General features: G+C 36.7%; 6 protein-coding genes and 1 long non-coding RNA gene across 11 annotated transcripts in view; 1 reads left to right on the top strand and 6 right to left on the bottom strand.

Moving 5' to 3' along the window:
- LOC117221156 (uncharacterized) overlaps positions 1 to 11,860 on the top strand; it is a 37,900-nt gene extending 26,040 nt beyond the window's left edge. The window contains exons 3-7 of the mRNA XM_033471872.2: positions 1,604 to 1,719; positions 8,286 to 8,401; positions 8,771 to 8,915; positions 9,682 to 9,864; positions 10,738 to 11,860. Coding sequence (XP_033327763.1) covers positions 1,604 to 1,719; positions 8,286 to 8,401; positions 8,771 to 8,915; positions 9,682 to 9,864; positions 10,738 to 11,091 — 914 coding nt within the window. The 3' untranslated portion in view covers positions 11,092 to 11,860. The remainder of the gene's footprint in view (positions 1 to 1,603; positions 1,720 to 8,285; positions 8,402 to 8,770; positions 8,916 to 9,681; positions 9,865 to 10,737) is intronic.
- Positions 9,885 to 10,542, bottom strand: LOC143260661 (uncharacterized). The gene is made up of 2 exons (XR_013034945.1): positions 10,116 to 10,542; positions 9,885 to 9,944 (listed from the first exon to the last, which is right to left on the bottom strand). It is a non-coding gene; the product is annotated as an uncharacterized LOC143260661 (long non-coding RNA).
- On the bottom strand, positions 11,493 to 15,772 carry mIF2 (mitochondrial translation initiation factor 2). Of its 4 annotated transcripts, none has more exons than XM_076526867.1 (11): positions 15,586 to 15,772; positions 15,259 to 15,364; positions 14,864 to 15,180; positions 14,634 to 14,794; positions 14,342 to 14,568; positions 13,996 to 14,266; positions 13,656 to 13,909; positions 13,083 to 13,356; positions 12,441 to 12,605; positions 12,197 to 12,337; positions 11,493 to 11,736 (listed from the first exon to the last, which is right to left on the bottom strand). In XM_076526867.1, exons 1-11 carry the CDS (start codon positions 15,621 to 15,623, stop codon positions 11,564 to 11,566), a joined length of 2,127 nt encoding a protein of 708 aa, XP_076382982.1. In that variant the 5' UTR covers positions 15,624 to 15,772; the 3' UTR covers positions 11,493 to 11,563. The 4 variants fall into 4 exon arrangements, with proteins under 4 accessions (XP_076382982.1, XP_076382983.1, XP_076382984.1 ...); XM_076526868.1 differs by having other exon boundaries at positions 14,864 to 15,182; positions 15,264 to 15,364; XM_076526869.1 differs by having other exon boundaries at positions 15,446 to 15,709.
- Positions 15,773 to 15,921: 149 nt separating this feature from the next.
- LOC117221184 (uncharacterized) lies at positions 15,922 to 16,604 on the bottom strand. The gene is made up of 3 exons (XM_033471920.2): positions 16,490 to 16,604; positions 16,209 to 16,402; positions 15,922 to 16,133 (listed from the first exon to the last, which is right to left on the bottom strand). The coding sequence occupies exons 1-3, from the start codon at positions 16,560 to 16,562 to the stop codon at positions 15,987 to 15,989; spliced, it is 414 nt and encodes a 137-aa protein (XP_033327811.1). The 5' UTR covers positions 16,563 to 16,604; the 3' UTR covers positions 15,922 to 15,986.
- LOC117221154 (uncharacterized) lies at positions 15,922 to 18,370 on the bottom strand. The gene is made up of 3 exons (XM_076526871.1): positions 18,255 to 18,370; positions 17,083 to 18,177; positions 15,922 to 17,004 (listed from the first exon to the last, which is right to left on the bottom strand). Exons 2-3 carry the CDS (start codon positions 18,127 to 18,129, stop codon positions 16,795 to 16,797), a joined length of 1,257 nt encoding a protein of 418 aa, XP_076382986.1. The 5' UTR covers positions 18,130 to 18,177; positions 18,255 to 18,370; the 3' UTR covers positions 15,922 to 16,794.
- A 294-nt stretch (positions 18,371 to 18,664) lies between these two features.
- On the bottom strand, positions 18,665 to 19,501 carry LOC143260660 (uncharacterized). The gene is made up of 3 exons (XM_076526873.1): positions 19,388 to 19,501; positions 19,149 to 19,288; positions 18,665 to 18,894 (listed from the first exon to the last, which is right to left on the bottom strand). The coding sequence occupies exons 1-3, from the start codon at positions 19,445 to 19,447 to the stop codon at positions 18,687 to 18,689; spliced, it is 408 nt and encodes a 135-aa protein (XP_076382988.1). The 5' UTR covers positions 19,448 to 19,501; the 3' UTR covers positions 18,665 to 18,686.
- Positions 18,665 to 20,944, bottom strand: LOC117221157 (uncharacterized). Of its 2 annotated transcripts, XR_013034943.1 has the most exons (6): positions 20,805 to 20,944; positions 20,553 to 20,743; positions 20,349 to 20,489; positions 20,119 to 20,253; positions 19,603 to 19,741; positions 18,665 to 19,507 (listed from the first exon to the last, which is right to left on the bottom strand). XR_013034943.1 is itself a non-coding variant. In XM_076526872.1 (5 exons), the coding sequence occupies exons 1-5, from the start codon at positions 20,827 to 20,829 to the stop codon at positions 19,721 to 19,723; spliced, it is 513 nt and encodes a 170-aa protein (XP_076382987.1). In that variant the 5' UTR covers positions 20,830 to 20,944; the 3' UTR covers positions 18,665 to 19,720. The 2 variants fall into 2 exon arrangements, 1 of the variants encoding a protein (XP_076382987.1); XM_076526872.1 differs by having other exon boundaries at positions 18,665 to 19,741.
- Between the last annotated feature and the right edge of the window lie 436 nt (positions 20,945 to 21,380).

Here is a 21,380-nt window from a genome sequence, read left to right as displayed (position 1 = left end):
ACTTCCAGCATGTTAAATACTAGAAATTGAAAGATCAGAAATTATGAAGAATTGTTCTCGCTCGAGAATTCATTTCCAAAGAATTATTTGCTTAGAGAGCAGACCCGGGGAACCGGCGGCCCGCGAGCCACCGCTCCTCTCGCGCAGGCTTCCCCCACCACGCCGACGTCTGACACCTCGCCCCACGCACGCGACGGTCAACGTGGCGTGGAGTAGCCCGATGGTGGGGGGAGCCGACCGCCGCGGAGTAGAAGCGCAGGCGGGAAGACGTCCCCTAGTCCTTGCTTAGAGTATTTGACTATCTCCAAGTTCAACGAAACAGAAGATCGGAGGAGAGATAGAAATACGCTTCTCTTTCCAACCACGCTATCGGCCGAAAAAAGAAAATGATTTCTTCCCGAAGACGGTTATGCTTTTGATAGCGTATCAATGAATGGCTGTTCCCTGAATGAAATAATCGATATTTGGGTAGGAGGGAGGAAAAGGGGAGAGATTTCGTACTATCGGCGCGTCGTGGAACCGTTAACAGAGAGAGAGAGAGAGAGAGAGAGAGAGAGAGAGAGAGAGAGAGAGAGAGAGCGTCATCGTAGATACGGCGCGCGACGATCGTAAAATATTCTACAGGGTGTCGCGGCGATAATTTCACGACGAAGTCACGCCGGTGTCTCTGTCGCGGTGAAAGAAAGGAAAATCTTAGAGAGACGGCGTTCGTGCGGCCGTTATCCTCGCTCTCGTTTCCCTCTTTCTACGCTAATGAAAAGGATCGTTGCGTCGGCAAATATTAGTCCGTTAGTGGCGTCGCCGCGCGTTCGCCATTCCATTTCTGCGCGGCGCATTGCCTTAACCCCTTTCGCGCCAATGTCGACGTTGATTCGACGTTCAGTTTTGTCACGACTGTATACATTTCATTGGCGATTGATGTCACAAACTTATTTGAAACGTTACATTTCAATTCATTTTATTTAGAGTAGAAATTTTATTTAGATTAGAAATTTTATTTAGATTATTTTATTTTAGAACTAATTGAAGAACGAATTGAGGAATTAATTGTATAAAACGAGATAACAATTTTACAATTTTACAAACTGGTCTAAGAGACTTGAATCTTTTTTTTTTAGTATTAAAAGCACGGTATAATGATTAGCACATTTTTTGCGTTTCGCACCGTTAACGAGTTATCAACGAAAAAACAGTGACCAATAAGAATCGAGTACGGCTGACGCGAGGCGGCTCGTCCAACCGGCGCGCGAAGCCTAGTTCCGCTCATTGGCTCGGTCGCCTCGCGCCAGCCGAGCTCGCCTCTCATTGGTCACTGTTTTTTCGTTAATAACTCGTTAACGGTGCCTCGGAGAAAATTTTTGTAAAGGAAAAAGTTGCTTCGAATGACCCGAGGAACCCGTCACTTTCGGATTGCGAGACATTTTTCGGACGCCCTGTAGAGGAATACGGAAATAAATAAGAAAAATCGTTCGAGCTCGGGTCCCGTCGGCAGGGGAGGGGGTAGAAAACGAGTGGGCCGGGCTCCGGGCCGGCGAGAGACACGTCCGCCCCCCCACCCCTTTTCAATTTTCTCTCTCGCTGACTTCTCGTTTTCTTGTTCCAGGCACCGAGAGATGTCCTCAGAAGGGTGTCGTGAAACAAGTGGCCACGAAGCTGGTAAGGGCGCTGTCCGAGAAAGGACTGGCCTTGCTCGTCAACCACGGCATTCCGGAATGCAAGGTACGCATTTCCTTCGATACCCGTTCCGTATATAATCGCTGGAGATGGAACACGGAGCCGAGGATCGCGCGTCCTTGGGCTGTGTGCCGCGTGATTATATTCCGCGCGGGGAAAGTAATGTCAAAAGCTGAACGACAAACAAAACGCCCCGATACGCGCTCCCGACGGTAACGCGAGGCGCGACCGGCAGATGGCGGAACTGTTTGGGGCAGCTTCGAAGTTTCCAGTTTCGAGCTTAATTGCAATTACAATTTCGGGATTATATTATAATATTAATATTAATATTATATATATATAATATAATATTAATATTAATTTATATATATATATATATATATCCTCGAATTATTTATTTAAAACGCGCGAAACGGCGCCGCGATTTCTCATAATAAATCAGTCGGCGCGCGCGCGCGCGCTAGGTTAGAAGGTAAACGCGGTATAAAGGCGAGATAACGGACACGGCTACACTTTTCGAAGCGGCTCGTTTAAACAAAACGCAAATAGGTTTTGATGTCGGTGTACACCGTGCGGCGTGTTCGATCGTATTACGTCCAGGACGACCTCGGGGCGCGTAACAAAACTCGCGTGCCCTCGGCTGCGTTACAAAATTACCGTCCCGCCTGGAACCAGTATTTAAAAGGAGTCAAGGCGACCGCGAAGCGCAAAGAAAGATAAAGAAGAAAAGCGTCGGTGCGCCCGCGCGCCCCGACGGCGGAACGCGAATAAGAAAAAGGCGCCGCCGCGATTGTTCCGCGCGGTTTTTCGCGCGAACGTTGCGCGTCACCCGCGGCACGGCTACTTTTCAAGGGTTCGTCGATAAAACGTGCGGATCCCGCGATGGATGACCTTGCCGACGTCGCTCGAGATCCCCCCCCCCCCCCCCTCCGCCGCAGAGCAAGGAAACGTTATCGTAGGCCGTTCGTCACATTTCCACGAGATAATTCGTCCGACAGTTACGACACCACGTGTACGATCCACTTATTGAATATCGTTTATCGTGTATCCTTGCATACACACGCGTGACCGTGTGTGTGTGTGTGTGTGTGTGTGTGTGCGTGCGCGCGGATTTGTTTGGTATGCGGTTCAGCGATGCATCCGATGACCGATGTTCCAGGAAAAGCAAGCCGAGACAGACGTTTCTTTCGGTACTGAAAGTTTTCTGCCGACCGGGGAATACAGTGAATTCTCGCTGATTGATACTCTTTTATTTGACTTTTTTTTAAATAATTGTGTAACGAGAATTGTTCTTTGATATTTGTTCTCTGAATTGTGGTGGCTCTCTTAGAAATATGTAACTGTTTTAAAATATAATCTAAAATATAATGTAAAAGTATCGTCATTGAAAATTGTGGGTCTTTTGCAACGAGTTAACAAAATATCGTATTTGTGTATTTCTATTTTCTGATGTTTCTGATATAGAGATGTGGAAATATATATTTTGCTAAGTCTTCTTTAGTCGAGACACCCTCTGTATATTTAAAACGAAATATCGTTTTTTTACATATTTTTATTTTCTAATATTTCTAATATAAAATGTGATATTTTTAGTCGAGACACCCTGTATATTTAAAACGAAATATCGTTTCTTATATATTTTTATTTTCTAATATTTCTAATATAAAATGTGATATTTTTAGTCGAGACACCCTGTATATTTAAAACGAAATATCGTTTTTATATATTTTTATTTTCTAATATTTCTAATATTGAAATGGGCGCATATGATATTTTATTAAGTGTTTTATTCTTAATTTTATTCTTGATATTCTATATATATATATATATAGTTTAACAAAGAATATCAAGAATAAAATTAAGAATAAAACACTTAATAAAATATCATATGCGCCCATTTCAATATTATATATATATATATATAATATTGAATATAATATATATATATAATATGATATATAATATATTTTATAAAAGCGTCGCATTTAAACAAAACATGAAAAACAAATCGAACTTAGTGCTTACTAATTATAAGTAAAGCCAACCGATTAATAGAACTGTTTACTATTTTGTTGACCATGGGAATACCCAAAGATCTCCACACTACCAGTATACATATATTTTGTCAACATAATGCACGAGTTCATGGAAGAACAATTTTTGTCGTTGCTTATTTCCAGTCTCTAGTAATCGACGCGCACAAAAAAAAACACTTTCATTTCGCACGAGTATCCGCATTCTAATCGGCCAAAATAAAACATCGTCGAAGTCGCATGCACAAGATAAAATGGCGCCGGCACCGAATGCACGTAAGTCTCTCTCTCTAAATCGACGTTGCATAATCCGTGTATCCTTGTCGAATAAACCGATGGATTGCATAAAAATCCCCGCGTTTATTTAAGGAAACTGAACGCGCGCGACGTCGACGTCGTCGGCGACGTCGACGACGTGTCCCGGAAAGAAAACCCCTGGTACGAGCTCCGCACGACTTCCGCGTAATTTCCCGCGTAACCCGGAAAATTATCGTCGGTACACGTTTGTAATTCTTTATCAAACATTGCGCAAGAGAGGTGTATACCCACACCGGCGCACGACATTACGGCACAGATAATAGCCAAGGCATGTGTTATTTCGCAAGCTGGTACGAAGCCCCGTCTGTTACCTTCGTTGGGGGTTAATTTCCAAACGGTCGACTCCGAAACGTTCGCTCCGCGCTCCGCTCTGACGTCACGTCGCATTCTTCATCAAAGATGTACACATACGTATGTACAGCTGAATGCGTCAATTGGCTGAAACGAACCGTCGCTTTTAATTATACCGACTCGAATCGAATTAAGAGTGCCTTACGGTGTGAGAGAGAAAGAGAGAGAGGGGTGGGAGGGAGAGAGAGAGAGAGCGAGTGCGAGAGAGCGCAAGAGAAACAGAGCGCGAGAGAGAGAGAGCGCACTAGAGTCAGAAGCGCGAGAGTCAGAAGCGCGCGCGCGAGAGAGAGAGAGAGAGAGAGAGAGAGAGAGAGAGGTCCCAGCCAACTCACAGTAGTCTGGGAATTCGTTTCCAGGGATCAAAATTATTTCAACGTTTTGTTTCAAGCTTCAAAGTAGTCGTTGAAATCATCTCGTCACGAACTAAAATATTATCAAGTAAAAAATATGTATCAATTAGTATCAATTATACGTTAGTATCACACATATATTATAGTATTATATATAATATTATATATATTAATATACATATTAATACTAATATTAATATGTATTAATTACGTCGAGGTGGCCGGTGGCTTTTTTTATGAAAAACAATATTATTTTGCAAAGCATTACACTCTAATTTGTGCAAAAATGAACGCCGTTCGTCTTCCGTCGAAATTTTGACAATTACATTAAACTACAAACAAAATGTTCACAGTGCAATTATGCTATACTGTATTAACAATACAAATGAGATAAATGTTGTCAATAATATTATTATAATTATATATTATATTATTATAATTATATTATTATAATTCTGATAAATTTATTGCTCTTTATTGTTATTATTGCTCCGGCCGGTCGAAGCGTCGGGAAATTGAATTTCGGCCGTTGGTGGAGCGCTGCTCAATCAGACGACTGCGCAGCGGCGACGGCGCATCGAAGGCGGCCGAGCAATTTCTCCTAGGAACCGTCGGCTGCGTTGCGCAGGTTCTATCCATTCGCGGCGAATCCGCCTCGTAGGAAATCGTTTCTTTTTTTCCCGACGCGAATGAGATTGCTTGTCCGGGAAGGATTCCAGTTTTTCTCGCGTCGCCGACTCGTCGAACCTGTCCTTCGGTTGCGGATGCGTGTAAAATACGGTCGAATGGAGGATGAGATCAATTCGGATCCCTTATTTTCAGATTTTTCCTCTCTCCTTCGCGAGTCGAACACGACACCGATCTCTCTACAGGGTGTCCCGAAAACGTCTCGCAATCCGGAAACAGGAGGTTCTCGAGGTGATTCGAAGCAACTTTTTCCTTCGCGAACATTTTCTCCGAGGTTTCGTTCACGAGTTATTAACGAAAAACACTGACCAATAAAAGGCGAGCTCGGTTAGCGCGCGGCGGCCAACGAGCGCGCGGAGCCCGGTTCCGCTCAACGGCTCGGCCGTCTCGCGCCAAACGATCTCGCCTCTGATTGGTCACCGGTTTTTCGTTAATAACTCGTAAACGAAGCTGCGGATCGCATTTTCGCTAAGGAAAAAGTTGCTTCAAATCACCTCAGGAATCCCCTACTTTCGGATTGCGAGACATTTTTGGGACACCCTGTAGATTATCGCGCGTTTATGGCTGATAATGGGTCGATCGTATACTGTTTCTCGTTCATCGAAACCCGTTGCGCGGCGGATCGACCGCGTGCTCGTTAAATTCTTGTATTTTCTTTCCTTCTTCCGTTTTCTTTTTTTCTTTTTGGCGAATGTTGCACAAAAATAGACTCGCGCCGCGCAGAACGTCGACGTTGCGGTTCGTTTCTTTTGCGACAAATTTTATTATTACACATTCGGCGCTGCTGATACATCATCGACTGCAGAGTGGCTGGGTTGGTTCGCGCGATACGCGTGTGAAACGTGTTGCACAAGCTTTTTTTGAAAGTCGAGAAGCTTCCCGAAGATTTATCCGTTCGGATGATTCTTTCACGCGCTTTTCGGCGAACCGGTTTTTCTTTGCAGATCGCTGCGGTTCGAATCGAAGTCATTTCGACGACACTTTTTTTCCTGACGAAAGCCGGGGACAAAAATAAGCTGATTTTTATTAATAATAAGATATTTTATGTTAATAATAATGAATATATTATATTATAATATATTATATAATATATTATATATATAATATTATTATAATAATGTATTATATAGTATTATATATTATATATAATATAATATATTATATTTAATATACGTATATATATTATATTTGACCCCTTCTGTCACTGCTTTTTTTCTGGAATTTTTTTCCTTGTTTACAAGCGCGCGCGCGCACGCACAGAGGGCGTTTCACGACGTATTACAAAAGTTATAATATTCTATTAAAAAAAAAAATAACAAACAAAGTTGACCTTCGAATCTCCGAAACGAAATATTAATTTTCCGAGATTTGAACTGACAAAGATTTAAAAACCTTTAAAACTTCATCATATTTATTTGTGAAATTTTATACATTCGTGACAAAGATATTATTATTATTACTTATCATTAGAAAATTTCTAAAATTCGATTCTCAACATTGGAATAAAATTCTAATCTCTTGTCATCAATGTTCTCTCAACCATTCCAGTGAATTCAGGCGCCCGATAAGCATCGATTTTCTTTCGCTTCTAAGAAATTATTGCAATATCGAGCAATTTCTAATCGCGGTGACTGCGAAGGAAACGGCGTGTCAAGGGTTTTAAGTAGGATTTCGTAAAATATGAGCACATGTTGCGAAACGTTTGTGAAATTCACGTCGTTCCGAAGTCGCGTTCTGTTTGCAAATAATTGCGAAATGAATGAGAACGCAGAATCCATAACAGATCGAAGCCAACATCCACGCAGAAACCGACTGCTGTTTCATCAGAATCGACGATTGTTATGACGATCGTGTCCTATCAGGAGTTTCGTCGTACCACAGTGCCAGGTCTCGCGTCGATTTGAGTCATTTTCTGCCTCGAGCGTCATTTCTCCGCTCGGCTGATAACGATTCCACCTGTGCAATCATAAATCCGAAACAGCATTGCTTAGGCGACGATCAAGGTGACATATTTTACTAATACCGAGTGCAGAGCATAATTAGTTCCTGATTCATTTTGTATACAGGGTGATCCAAAAATGTTTCGCAATCCGGAAATAGGTTCCTGAGATCATTTGAAGCAACTTTTTCCTTTGCGAAAATGTTCTACGACGCTTCGTTTACGAGTTATCAACGAAAAACGCTGACCAATGAGAGGCGAGCGCGCGCCGCTAGGCCGCTCCGCGGCCGAGCCAATCAGCGGAACGGGGCTTCGACTGCTCACTGGCGCGCGGCTGCTTCGCGCCGGCCGAGCTCGCCACTCATTGGTCAGTGTTTTTCGTTGATAATTCGTAAACGAAGCGTCGTAGAACATTTTCGCAAAGGAAAAAGTTGCTTCAAATGATCTCGGGAACCTCCTTCTGGATTGAGAGACATTTTTGGGACACCCTGCAGAATATGCATTTAAATATTGGCTCGAAGGCACTGTAATTGGGACATCTACCCTGTGTACCTTGCAGTAATGATGAGAAGTGTCTCAGAAAGATAAGAGACAGACGTGAATGTACTCAAGATGCTTCAGAGTCCAAAGATTTTGTCCAACGCATAGATTTTTGATAGCCACTTATTTACAAAAAATTCTTCATTTTCAAGAAATCGCGTAAATATTTTATTTCTGTCTTGGATCATTTTCATGGGTTATAAAAAATATCAACAAATTGCCAAAATTCTTCTAGTAGCATCTTGAATTTTATCAGTTTTTTATTTAATTTTTGTTCAATTTTCACGGGAAAAAAGCTGCAACTATTTGTAGATTCATCGACCAACCTAATTAGAATAATAAGCATTATTGTTAACAATATTATTGGGTAATATAAATTTTGTTTGTTTACAGATGAAGGCTGCCTACAGAGCGCTCGACGCTTTCTGCGAACAACCGGAGGAGACACGTGTCAAATATATAAAAAACTCGCCCTGCAATCACGGTTACATCAAACCTGGACCATCAACGTAATTATTCATCGCATAATTCACCGATTAACACAACCGATTTTGCATTCGATTTCCTAAAAATTCGTTGCTCGAGGATAATAGTCGAGAAATATATTTTATTCGTCACTTGGAAACATTGATTAGAGCGTTAATAACTCGTAAACGAAGCCACGGAGAAAATTTTCGCAAAGGAAAAAGTTGCTTCATATGACCTCAGGAACCTCCCATTTCCGGATTGCGAGACATTTTCGGGACACCCTGTATACATTGACTGCGCATCTACGTATAATTCATACAATATCGAAATTCCCAATTAAATGAAAATTTTCAATTAGACGAGAGAGCTCTCGAAATCTGCCAAGTTAACGATCGTTTACCTGTTTACAGATACACCGACGAGAAAGAAGCCCGGCATGCTTTTAACGTGACCGGAAGTGGAGGACCTTTACCCGATGCAGAAGTGCCCAGCTTCAAATTGGCCGTCGACGATCTCACGCGGGATTTCAGACAACTCTCCGCCATGCTCTTAACTGTAATAACGTGGTGACTTTTAAATAGTATTCCGTAAGGCGGGAAATTATAACGCCATTATAACGCGTGAAAGCCAAGATACGATCGACACAAAAGCCAGAGCCTGTTGTTCTTCTTTGTCTTCCGGAGCGTGTCTCGTCCGTCTGCATAAATATTTCCACTCGCCCAGCTTTTGTGTCGAGCTATTCAATTCCCTTGGAACAAAAAATATTCGGAATCCAGTTTAAATCGGTGTTTCGAATATTGTTGGACGCATAGAACTATAAGATCCGAGTCCACCATTGACTGGATGATTTTTACATGGTATCTTGGCTCCACGCTTTAACACCCGAGAGCTGAACCTTCCTCACAAAAATGTAACTGTTTAGGGCGTTTGTAGGCCATTTGTAATATTCTCATTATTCTCAGTTTTTAGACCTTTAACGATACGTGTAAAAGCCTAAATTAATTATCAGAATCTAGACAGTCAAATATAATAATATTTGTACCCTGGGACCAAGCAAAGCGCGCGCCTGCTGTCCGAGTGTTAATTAGTAGTGCAAATGCAGTAAAATTCTTCAGTGGAATGAATTCAGCGACTCGGATCATATTTGACGAGTTACTGCCAGTTTATAAAGACGCAAGCCTCTCGTTTCAATAGTTTAAGGAATTATCTAAGTGTATCAGTTTTTAAAGCTACTCTTCTCGTCCTGGAAGCATTAGAAGTATTATTTTAATCAGGCATGCTGCTCTAACTGTAAGTAACCCTGTGATGTATGCCTTTACAGGCTCTTGCCGTGGGTCTAGAGCAATCACCTGACTTCCTGCTCTCGAAGCATTCGCGGATGCTGGAATCTGGCAACGAATCCATGCTACGTCTACTTTACTATCCACCCCTTGGTGCACCGGCGCCAGGACTGGCTCGTTGCGGCGCCCATTGTGACTATGGAACTCTCACCTTAATAGCTCAGGTACTAACTAATTTTCCAACTCCATTGCAAATCCAGTTTTATTCTTTATATGTATTTTATTGTACACGTAGGCAGGGTAACTTGAACAATTTTAATTAATTACATACATAATTTTTAAAAATAATTTCATTACGTATCCTCATTGGGTCATCGAATCACTATTGGTTTCCAATAAATATTTACAATAGCAATGAAATGAATCAGAAGTTGTTTAAAATGACGTGAAACATGTAATAATACACTAAACTCACTTGTATTGTAAATATCACTTCCGCTATCACACTTTCGTTGTCACAAATTTGCACTTCATCGTCGGTCCACGATTCCGAGTCAGTTTCACTCCAAATATTTAGGCATTGTTTTCACCGTTATTTAACAGAAAGAAAAGAAAGTAGATATATGGAATATGTAATATTATTACAACAATTAAAAATCATATGCTCACCAGACGCACAAATTCTAGTGATTTAGAGCAGCGTTATTACTCTCTCCGCAGTCTTGGCATAAAAAAAAAAAAACAGGAGCGCTATCGCATTTTTGGCGCAATATAAGAAGAGCGCGATAGCGCTCCTCAGCAGTCAAACGGTTAAGAAATCGGATATATTGAACATTAATATATATAATAAAAATATATAAAATATTATATAATATATATATATATATATATATATATATATATATATATATATATATTATATAATATTTTATATATTTTTAGCGCTCCTGTTTTTATATATATATATATATATATAATATAATATATAATAATATATTATATATTAAAACATACTTATAAATTTAATTCAATTGAATACGATACGCTCGCGACATGAGCCCAGAGAATATCTACCAATAATTCAGCGTTATTTACAGGATTGCGAGGGAGGTTTGGAAATACAGACTCCGCACGGGGAACGTTGGGCACGCGTTGGCCATCTTCCGGGCGCCATTTTAGTGAACACCGGCGACATACTGGCGAACTGGACCAACAATCAACTACCGGCGTTGAGACACCGCGTCGTTGTGCCAGAACACTGCGGACGAGGTCGTCATTCCATTGCCTTTTTTGTGCATCCGGACGACAACACGGCCATCGAACCTTTGGACACAAAAATCACGATACAGAATCAAGAAACGGCGCCGTGTCGTTTGCAGAAAAAAAAACGCGGAGTAATGACAGCGTATCATCATCTGCAACGTAGACTTCGAGAAACTTATGCCTCTTAACGATACTGATCGATATACAATGCGCCCCCCCCCCCCCCCCCGCCAGCCAAGCACGAATGATCTTAGTAACATTATCATCGACTATTTTGAAAACCATTGAAAACGATGCGACACAGGGTAGATTGATTCGATTCGATGATATTCGTGTTATAATTAAAATCGACGATAAGACAGAGGAAGAAGTTACTATTATTGACTTTTATTCGATCGTAAAACGATAGATCCACTTCTCCGTTTCAAACGTGCGACAGAATTCCGTTGATGATTTGTAAGAAACTGCGATATATGTTGCATCACAATGGCAATAATAAAGGAATTTGTACTTACACTTTTGTAAAAAAGAAACAAGGCATTTTTATACGAGTGATTCAGATTTCCCGAGTATAAAGAAAAGATAGGCGTATTTTTCTTTCTATTTTCTATTTAACAAATTATTGTTTTTGTATTCGATCGAGAGTACAAAACTGTCAACTTAGAAACCGGGATTCCAGCCGATCGTTTGAGGCACCTCTTTCAGTATGAAACAGACTAGAGTATCCCCTGGTTGGAATTGTAGAGTTGGATTGTCCAATCTGAGACCGCATTCGACGTCCGTTTCTATTTTCGACACCTCGTCTTTCAAGTGTCTCATCGACACCATTTTTCCTGCGAGAAAAAGTATTCACAATATTTGATTCTTGACTGATACGCATACTATACAAGTATTATTTTAATTGTTCACCGAGTAATTGAGAGAAGAGAAAAAATAAAGTTGAAACAACACAATCGACGTTGACGTTTTATATTTTTATTTGAAAACAAACAAACAAAAAAAAGACCGTCTTGTTTAAACGGTAACAGAAGCAAGAATTTCAGTGTAAATTCCTCGACCGAGTTGGTAGTACGTTATTTGGAAATTAATTGTGATCAATTTGTGATAAAAAAATGAATTAGAAAAATGAGAACATTTCTGTATTGTACCACGTGAAAAAAGTTATTTATATGAAAAGATTCGAACTGATTTTGAAAGGACAATGTTAAAAATCGAATCTTACGTCTTCAGTTCGATCGCAACAAAATTCACAGTTAAACTCTAAATAACTGAATATTATATTAACTTGCTCACCTGTATAAATAATTTCATTATTCCTAATTAAATTGTACATTCCAGATTTCTGGAGAACACCTTTTGTACAAAGGCAGCCAGCGACATTCACTTTTTTCCTTTTATCATTAATCTGGAATTGTTGCATTACATTTGCTTCGCCTGTTGTATTCGGTAACAAAAAAAAAAGAGGAAAGAGTTATAAATAATATTTTACAAGGAGGTAATATTTGAATAGTTCTGTCTACAGATATACTAACGGTACCTAATGTTTCTTCAATGACGGTTTTAGGTAATTTGCTATTAATTTCTTCTTTGATAGTGTCCACAAGCTTGTATATAACATTACACTTTCGAATTTGTATATTCTTTTCTACTGCTTGATTTTCTATTGTACGAGGTATAACCACATTGAAACGATAAATAGTCGCTGAAAATATAGACATTGTATAAAACAACGTATCGCATTGTACGATATAAGAATATTTCAGATTATGTAGTACATTCCTAAAAAAAAACTAATGTTTCAATTATTGATCTCGTATCAATTTAATTATTGTATTATATTTTTAATATTATCTATATTAGTATCTATATTTGTAATATAGATAATATACAATATTATATATTATAATATTTATAAATATAATATATATATATATATATATTTATAATATTATATGTATAATATTTATAAAAATTCACGTAAGTAGAAATAACCAGTAATAACCAGAAATACGATATAAATCGTAGAGTAAATTGCCAACAGAAATGTTCAAATTTACGCTACTTTCTATTTTATTACGTCTGTATTCCCACGTAAAACCTATTCGATTGTACTAACATCGGAAATAATCGTATATTCTTCTGGAATAGTACCATTAAAAGATAGATAAAGAGTAATCACCATTGAAAGACTCTGCTAATTCCACGTCGCTCTCGTTAACAGGGCCCACGCCGTAAGAAATAATATTTAATTTACACAAATCGTTCGCCGTGTACGTATCCAAAATATTTAAAATTGCTTCAACACTGCCGGCCACGTCGCCTTTTATAATGCAATTATATTCTAATTGTTCTTCCTTCTCCTCGTTTTTCACGGACGTGCTCTTCTTCAATGATTTATACTGAGGATGATACCAGCCGAGTATCCACTTCTGTTGCAATAGACGTTTATATTCCTGTCATTATGAACAGAGTATAATAAGTGATCTTTAAAAATACTGTGCGTCTCAGAAAGCTTTGTTAGATTTCATAAAATAAATTTTATCTATATACATGCTTCTTTCAAATGCGACACGAGTATCCAAAAGTTGCTCGAGCTGCCATAGTTTCTAATTGAAGATCCTAAAGCATATCTGATATTGTATTAATTTTTAAAACTTTTATGTCACATAGCGTACAAGCAGGTATAAAGAGAAGAACAATGCACTACACTATTTAATTAAATGTCGATTATTGTATACTTTGATTATATTACCAAGAGATATTCCTGATATTTTTTATCAGCAGCTTCGTGATGCTGCTTTGCGATAGTATCGTTGTGCAGAGATTCTCTGTATTTTATAGCAGAATTCAACTCCTTCTCACTTCTCGCTTCTAATATTTCAGCTCCGACCTGAGGTAATACTTTCCAGCCAATTATTTGTACAGCTTCCGACGGTTTGGCTTGCGCAACTGGACGACCGAATTCATTGAACATGCTCCGTACCTTAGCCCACGCTAATCCTGATACTTTTAGTGCAAATTAAATCGATTAAAATTAACGTGACGGATTACAAAAATAAATCTTACATAAAAGATAATACAATTGTTTTTACCTAACAAGGAACCGTTCTTTAAAGTTCCACGTTTAATTAAAGTTGTTACTAATTTTCCACGACCCGCGTGATTAGCACATTCGATAGCAACGCCCTCTACTAAACCAACAGGATCGCCCTTTAACCCCATTAATTCAGCTTGCAAGACTATAGCTTCCGTCAAAATATCTAAATTAGTCCCCTTTAAAGCTGATACGTTAACGCATTGTACATCTCCGCCAAGATCTTCGACTACAATGCCTAGTTCTTGGAGCATCTGTTGTGTTCGTTTCTAAAGTGAAAATGGTTAATATAACATTTGCGGATCTAATTTCTTATTTTCAATATACATATCAAATGTGATTACAATGTTGGCGTTAGGCTTATCAATTTTGTTGATAGCTACGATAATTGGAACGTTCGCATCTTTTGCCATTTCTATGCTTTGCAACGTTTGTTCCTTCACTCCATCATCGGCTGCTACTACTAATACAACAATATCTGTTACATGCGCACCTCTGTATCTCATAGCGGTGAAGGCGGCATGTCCAGGAGTATCTAAAAATGTTACTTGTTCTCCGGACTTCAGTGTTACTGAAACATGTAACATTTGATCGTTAATACTCGTATCTTTAATTTCACGTTTATACCGTACTTACCATTAAAAGCACCTATATGTTGTGTAATTCCGCCAAATTCTGTATCAACGACCGATGTATTACGTAAGGAATCCAGTAAAGTAGTTTTACCATGGTCAACGTGTCCCATGACTGTTACGACGGGATGTCGTTTTACTAATACAGATTTATCGGCTGGAGGACTACACAGAATTTAGTAACACGATAAAAAAGATAATTTTAATAACACGAAGGCGTTAATATTACATTACCTTCTAACAATGTCCTTATATTTTATTTCTTCTATAACTTTTACGTTCGGCTCTGGAACATTTATAGTTTTACAACCCAACTTTTTCACAACGTTGCATACCAGACCAAAGTTTACTATCGCAGTATTGGGATTATTGTACGTCCCGACATTCATCATATTAAGAATATTCATTATCTGATTAACGTCTCGATTGGCAGACGTTGCCAGTTGTTTTATCGTTATATTGTTCCATACTTTTACCACAGGAACAGTTTTCTTTTCTTTTGGATGCACATTAGTTTCTGTATTTCCATGTTTAAGCATATTATTCACTTTCTAAAAGTTGGATATATATCAAATTCTTTGTTCCACGGGCGAATAAATGACAAGCATAGAAATGTGTTAATATTATACCATCTGCTCCTTGGTCATCCTAATTTTATAATAATTTGGTGTACTATGATAACATTGGTGCTGAATATACGATTCGTGGCATAATTTTATCAAACGTCTCAATGAGCTATAAAGGTTACATAAAATTTATAATCGATTATTATATGATCACAATGTTACCTGTAAATTATTTCGAGAAAATACTTGCTCCGGGGAGAAACACGACACGGTCATGTTCATTCAACTTGAGAGTTAATATTTTAAATGAAAACTTCGGCATTCATTTATATACCTAGGTTATGTTTATTAAAGGATACGTTTGTTATTCGTGTTAACAATTAAACTTACATAAACCGAGCATATGAGCTTGTCGTAGAAACTGTCATATTTGCTCCATTTGTGTAGTATGTATAAACAATAGCACACTACAGTTCGTTACAAGTTCTCCCAACTCTGTATTATAGGTCCAATCTAGCGTACATGTGCATGGTTGTGCACGGTGCACGATTCAACTGCGCATGCAACAAATCCAACTTTACGCAACTTTTCGAAAAAAGAAAGTCTAGGAGAACCGGACAAGCAGACTTGTGCGACACTTGCGCGCAGTTCACATAAATCATTTATTTGTAAGTAATAATTTGTTAAAAATTGATGCTATCGTAACATTAATTAAAAAGTAACGTATCCGTTTTCCTTTAAATTATATTATGGAAGATATGCAATACAAAATAAATCATTGAAATCCCGTATTAATTGCCAACAATTTCTGGATTCGTTAACTCGAAGTTCTGAAAGATCATATTATCCTTGGTTATTTCTGTGAGAAAATAATTTCCTTCGAACGTTAATTCCACCAAATTTTCCAATAAGAATAAATGTTGCATTTCATCGCCATTCTATAACGAAACGTTAGTTCAATAAACACGTTACACGATGTTTATATATATGCATATCTTCGAACGAAAGCTTACCGTTAAAGAGTTATTTGCAGCATAAAGTTTTTCCAGATTTTGCAGTCGTTTCGTGAATTTCAACGATCTAATCTTATTGTTCTCAAATGATAGAAATTTTAGATTATTGTTCTCAGTAAAATCTTCTAGAGCGAACGTTACAATTTCATTGTGATCCAGAATCAAAGACTCTAAACTTGTGCAATGACATATACCTGTAAAATTTATAATGAAAATATGTTTGACGGATTGTAAAAAATTTGCGTAAAAATTTCAATACACGTTCGTAAATGAAATATTACCATTAATACTTTGCAGATAATTGTTATTTAAAAATAGATGTTTTATTACTGGCAATCGTTCGTTTATGTTCATTATTGATTTAATAGAATTATGATCTAACAATAACGTGCACAATTTTGGATATACGCATTGATTTTTTCCATGATCGCTACTATCGAATGTTTCGAGGCAATTGTAGCTTAAGCATAACGTGTGTAAATATTGAAATGAATGAAGACCGCAGAAAAATGTTATCTGATTTTTACTTAAATCCAAACTTTCTAATTGTGGTAACAAATCGGCGGAGAGATCAACCTAGAATTATTTAACATTTAAGTAAGTCGTAATGCTTAACTTTATGATGTAGCGAACTACGTACCTTCGATAAAGAACAATTTGTTATACTTAGCTGTGTAATAGTTGTTAACTGATCTGTTTTATATATTGTATGCAAGACGTAGTTGTCTAATTTCCTTTCAAAAATGTATCTCGCTTCGGTTATGTCAGAATGCTTTATAGATTCTCCAGATACATACTACCAACAAAATCGTATCATTTAGAAAATATTTGAATAATATAATTTAAAGAACATCGCGAAAATGATTTTACCTACTTCGATATTATTTAAATGACATATAATGAACTTTTTATACAATGTTTCTTTATGTATTGGATTATTGGAAAGATCTATGACACGCAGCATATGCCAAGTTTTAACATTATCTATTTGTGATAGGTTTCTTATTTTATTATTGCTGCAATAGAATTCTTGTAAAGTAAAGAATGAACCCATCGGTTCTAAGCTTGTAATCAAATTGTTTGTCAAATCGAGATATTTTAATGATGGAAAATTTTCTTGAGAAAACTCGCTCAAGATTGAAATGAAATTACTTCCAAGATTTAATTTAGTCAAATGTTTCAAAGGCATTTTAGTATAAAACATAGTCAGTGAACAACACACGGCGCACAATTCCTGTAGTTTTATAGCCTTTTCCAACATATTCGACACCTTGAATGAAAGTTGTGATACATGAATAGACCTCGCAGATCTCACATATTTTCTTGTTAGCAACGAATCATTGCTTTCTTCACTTTTCGTTATATTATCTTCAAAATAAGCTAATTTGTTATGTTGTCTCAGCCTGCACATATTAATTGCACACGGATAATAATTTTGAGGCGAATGAATATCGGTACGTGCAGTATTATTAATAAATTGTAGGTTTGGTACATATGTGTACAGAACATATTCTACAAGTTCTGGGTCAACATCTTCAAAAGGATTGTTGCATATGATTAATTTAAGCATGTTAGGTGTATAAGTTGTAAAAATGTCAGTATTTGCAAGACAATGTAATATGCAGTTCCAAGATACATTTAGTTCTTCCAGTTCACATAGAACTTCCTTGATATGTATTGATTGTATATTATTAAAACTAATATTCAATATTTTCACATTCTTCATGAAGTTTGTATTGGGAAATTCTTGAAGACAATTGAAAGAAATGTCACATATTCTTATGTTGGGCATATCTAAATCCATCCTTATGGAATTTATACTTTGTCCTGAAAGGCATATTTCTACGAGATTGTATGCGTTTAAATTTTCACCGGAGTTAATACATTTTATAATGTTGGAGTTGGATAAACAAATACGCATAGTGTTGCCTGGTGTACATGGGGTAACACACCTTTTATATTTCTTTTCCTACAAATTTGAAAAATTTGTGTTATAGATAATATTATTAGTAAAATAAAAAATGTTATTCATAAAAAGCTGATTACATTTGTCAATTCGTGTAATGTATATTCATACTCGATTACATATATAGGATTCTTAACGTTTACACTTGTCAAGACAAATTTTTGGCACGTTTCATTTGCATTGTTCCAATAACTCCCATGTTTTATATGTAGGCAATCATTAGCATTATATGTTCTGTAGAAAAACGTGTCATGTAAAATTAGAAGTAATGTAACGACGATCTGTATTATTACTTCTCACGATAATTTAAATTAGGTGTTTGTATAAGTACGCAAACACGTCGTCTTTCAACATTATTATATAAATTCAGTTTATCGCCATTTTTTCTTGACATTGATATTTTACTTAGCCATTCAGAATCTGCAACTGCCAAACAATTTGTCACTGTTAATTCTTCCTGTAAATTGGAAAGGTCCTTAAATGAATGTCGAAGTTGTTAATACATATATTTCTCAAACATGCACACAAAATACATTGTTAAGTAAACTAATTTTGAAGAAGTTAAAAGGCCACGCTTGAATATCTGTTACTCCGGGGGAAGTTAAAATTTTCAAAATCATGTTGCACTCATTTGACTGCATATTATTAATCAATAGATCAACTTTCTTGTTATTTACTTCAGTGACCTTGTATAATATCAGACCAGTGATGCCTACATCACTGCAAGTAAGATAAATTATATAATTTTTATTTCTATGTTCGTGAGCGAGATTAAGGGTCAAAAAGTCTTGATCGGTAAATTGTCAATGTTAGCGAGGCAAAAATGCGAAGGTGCTTTCATCCCTCTTCGATATGTTTTAACGAAGTCACAGCGGTTCAAACATTGGCAATTTTTCGATTAAAATGTTTCGATCCTTTGATTTTGTTCATGAGTGTGTTAAATAATTTCTTCTTAACATAGCATATTTACATACTTTTTCATGACTGTACATAGCGATTCCTCTAAAAATTGTTTACATAATTGAGTAACTGTATTTTTAGGAGTTGCACGATGTTCAATGAAATTTATATTTCCACAGTAGTTTATATTATATACTAATTGCTGTTGTAAAATCTGACAAGTAAACAATAATTACGATAAATATGCAATATTTTACATAAACTATTGTGATAACAGCTTTTGTACATATAAATTATTAAGCAGTTCTTTTACTTTGGATTGTATTATTGTCATTTTTTTCTTTCCTATAAATCTTTGTTTACTTAACTCCATTTGTAATGTTACATTGAGCGATTCATCATGGGTTTTCTCCTTTACGCAATTCTGTTCATGCTATGTGAAAGATGTACCATAATTAACGAAAACAATGCTTATCGTATACAGAAATTGTCGAATATACTCTTAATATTTATAATTTTATGGTATACCTCTATTACTTTAATCGCGTACAATCGATTCTTAAAATGAAGCATCGCTTTCTTATATTCTTTGTGATTGTCCTCCAGTAGTTTCAAGTATTCGCTTAACTGCTTATGAAACAACACATTATGGTGTGTAATTTGTTTTCTAAAAGTAAAAACTATTATTTTGATAAAAAGAAAACAAATATTATTATAGACACGTGACAATAATAATCGAATAGAGAGACTTGAAAAATTGTACAATCCACTGTCGTTCTTTTTCATGTATAGTGTAATGGTCTAATTTCTTAATATTTGGAAGGTAATTTACAACGTATGCTCGATAATTGCAAAGAGCTACTATCGGACACTCTCCGTATAACGGATCAGCAAATACTAAGGATTTTAATTTCTGCAGATGGGACAAATTTCTTATATCCTATAGTAATTAAAGGAAAAGACATTATTTTATAATTGGAATGAAAATGTAAATGTAACTGGAATGAACATAAATGGAATGTAAATTTAATTACTACTAAATACCTTTATAACGCATAATCGATTTCCTGCGAAATTCAAGCAATGCAGCTGCGACTTCTTTAAGAAACATTTACTAATTCTTTTTAATTTGTTGTTAGCTAAGTTCAGGTCTTCCAACCTAGATAAGTTAATTAGACCCTATATAAACAAAAGGTAATAGTATTACAGAAAGGTGTACTAAGACTTTTTGCTACTTTTTTTCTTTAAATTAAACTAATAAAAACATAATATACCTGAAGATTGTCTATATTGTTTCCCGACAAGTATAAAGTTGTCAAATATGTACAAGCATCTAGATTCGATATACAAGATACTTCATTCGAATACAAATACAGCTTTTTCAAAGGACAATTTCTTCTGAAAGGTGGTACATCCTAAATCAAATAAAATGTTATATCGTGGAGACTGATAGACTGCGATGAAGTTTTTGATAATACTTTGAGTCCACAATCGACAATCCATAATTCCTGTATGTGAGCCAATTCTGAAATAGCAGAGAATGATCCAATATCGCGTTGACAAATTATAACTAACGTACGAACATTTCGTCTTGAAAATAATATGTTTTCCAGAGAAGTAATCGAAGAATTGAATAAGTACAATTCACGTTTACTATTACTTTTTGTCCCTGTAATGGAAATTATTTAATGAAGATAATGCATATCTTGTTGAATTTAATTCATCATTACCTCTGTTATCTAAGAGATTATCCATTGTCAGATTTGCGGTTAGCTTTCTTAACAGCAACTGTTTCAAGTTTTATTCTCTGTTTGTTTTTCTATAGTTTCAATACTTTTCTGAATGAAACGTCGAACATCGTGCACTCAGAGTTCTAAAGAAAAAAAAAAGAAACTTGTGATACGGTAACCCGAAATCTATAAATTAGTTACAAAAAAGTTATTGCTGCATTTTTTATTCAATAGCTTTTTTATCGAGTATTCATTACACAATCCTTGTAAATGTTCCAAGGGTAATACAGTCTGAAAGGTTGCGATTCTTCGCAAAGAATTGAAAATATAAAATATGTTGAATAAAATGTGTTGCTTTGATAAAATCAATTTCGAAACTTTTAACTATTCGTGTGTTTCGATTATAAGTTTGTGTAACGTTATTATAGAAAAGAAATACAGTAATTTCTCCGGGATTTGACGAACTTCGGTATTCTGGGATTCGCGCTATGACATTGTCACGGGCAATGGCCCATCCCCTGATGGGATGGGCCATTATAATCGAAACACAAACTTATAATCGAAACACACGAATAG

Source organism: Megalopta genalis, chromosome 16 (assembly GCF_051020955.1).
Source record: "Megalopta genalis isolate 19385.01 chromosome 16, iyMegGena1_principal, whole genome shotgun sequence".
NCBI lineage: Eukaryota > Metazoa > Arthropoda > Insecta > Hymenoptera > Halictidae > Megalopta > Megalopta genalis.
This window is presented reverse-complemented; position numbering and strand designations above follow the sequence as displayed.

Excerpts from the sequence above, each read along its gene's own strand:
- mIF2 (XM_076526867.1), bottom strand. The coding sequence starts at position 15,623 with ATGACAGTTTCTACGACAAGCTCATATGCTCGGTTTAT. Across the intron at positions 14,267-14,341 it reads ATAAGCCTAACGCCAACATT|AAACGAACACAACAGATGCT; the intron begins GTAATCACATTT and ends TTTTCACTTTAG. Across the intron at positions 12,606-13,082 it reads ATTAGCAGAGTCTTTCAATG|CGACTATTTATCGTTTCAAT; the intron begins GTGATTACTCTT and ends CTATATTTTCAG.
- LOC117221184 (XM_033471920.2), bottom strand. The coding sequence starts at position 16,562 with ATGAACATAAACGAACGATTGCCAGTAATAAAACATCTATTTTTAAAT. Across the intron at positions 16,403-16,489 it reads TTATCTGCAAAGTATTAATG|GTATATGTCATTGCACAAGT; the intron begins GTAATATTTCAT and ends TAAATTTTACAG. Across the intron at positions 16,134-16,208 it reads CTGCAAATAACTCTTTAACG|AATGGCGATGAAATGCAACA; the intron begins GTAAGCTTTCGT and ends GTTTCGTTATAG.
- LOC117221154 (XM_076526871.1), bottom strand. The coding sequence starts at position 18,129 with ATGCGTATTTGTTTATCCAACTCCAACATTATAAAATGTATTAACTCC. Across the intron at positions 17,005-17,082 it reads GTCATTTAAATAATATCGAA|TATGTATCTGGAGAATCTAT; the intron begins GTAGGTAAAATC and ends TTTTGTTGGTAG.
- LOC143260660 (XM_076526873.1), bottom strand. The coding sequence starts at position 19,447 with ATGGAGTTAAGTAAACAAAGATTTATAGGAAAGAAAAAAATGACAATA. Across the intron at positions 19,289-19,387 it reads TGACAATAATACAATCCAAA|ATTTTACAACAGCAATTAGT; the intron begins GTAAAAGAACTG and ends TTTACTTGTCAG. Across the intron at positions 18,895-19,148 it reads CTATGTACAGTCATGAAAAA|TGATGTAGGCATCACTGGTC; the intron begins GTATGTAAATAT and ends TCTTACTTGCAG.
- LOC117221157 (XM_076526872.1), bottom strand. The coding sequence starts at position 20,829 with ATGGATAATCTCTTAGATAACAGAG. Across the intron at positions 20,254-20,348 it reads ACAATATAGACAATCTTCAG|GGTCTAATTAACTTATCTAG; the intron begins GTATATTATGTT and ends TTGTTTATATAG. Across the intron at positions 19,742-20,118 it reads ATCGATTATGCGTTATAAAG|AAAACAAATTACACACCATA; the intron begins GTATTTAGTAGT and ends TTTTACTTTTAG.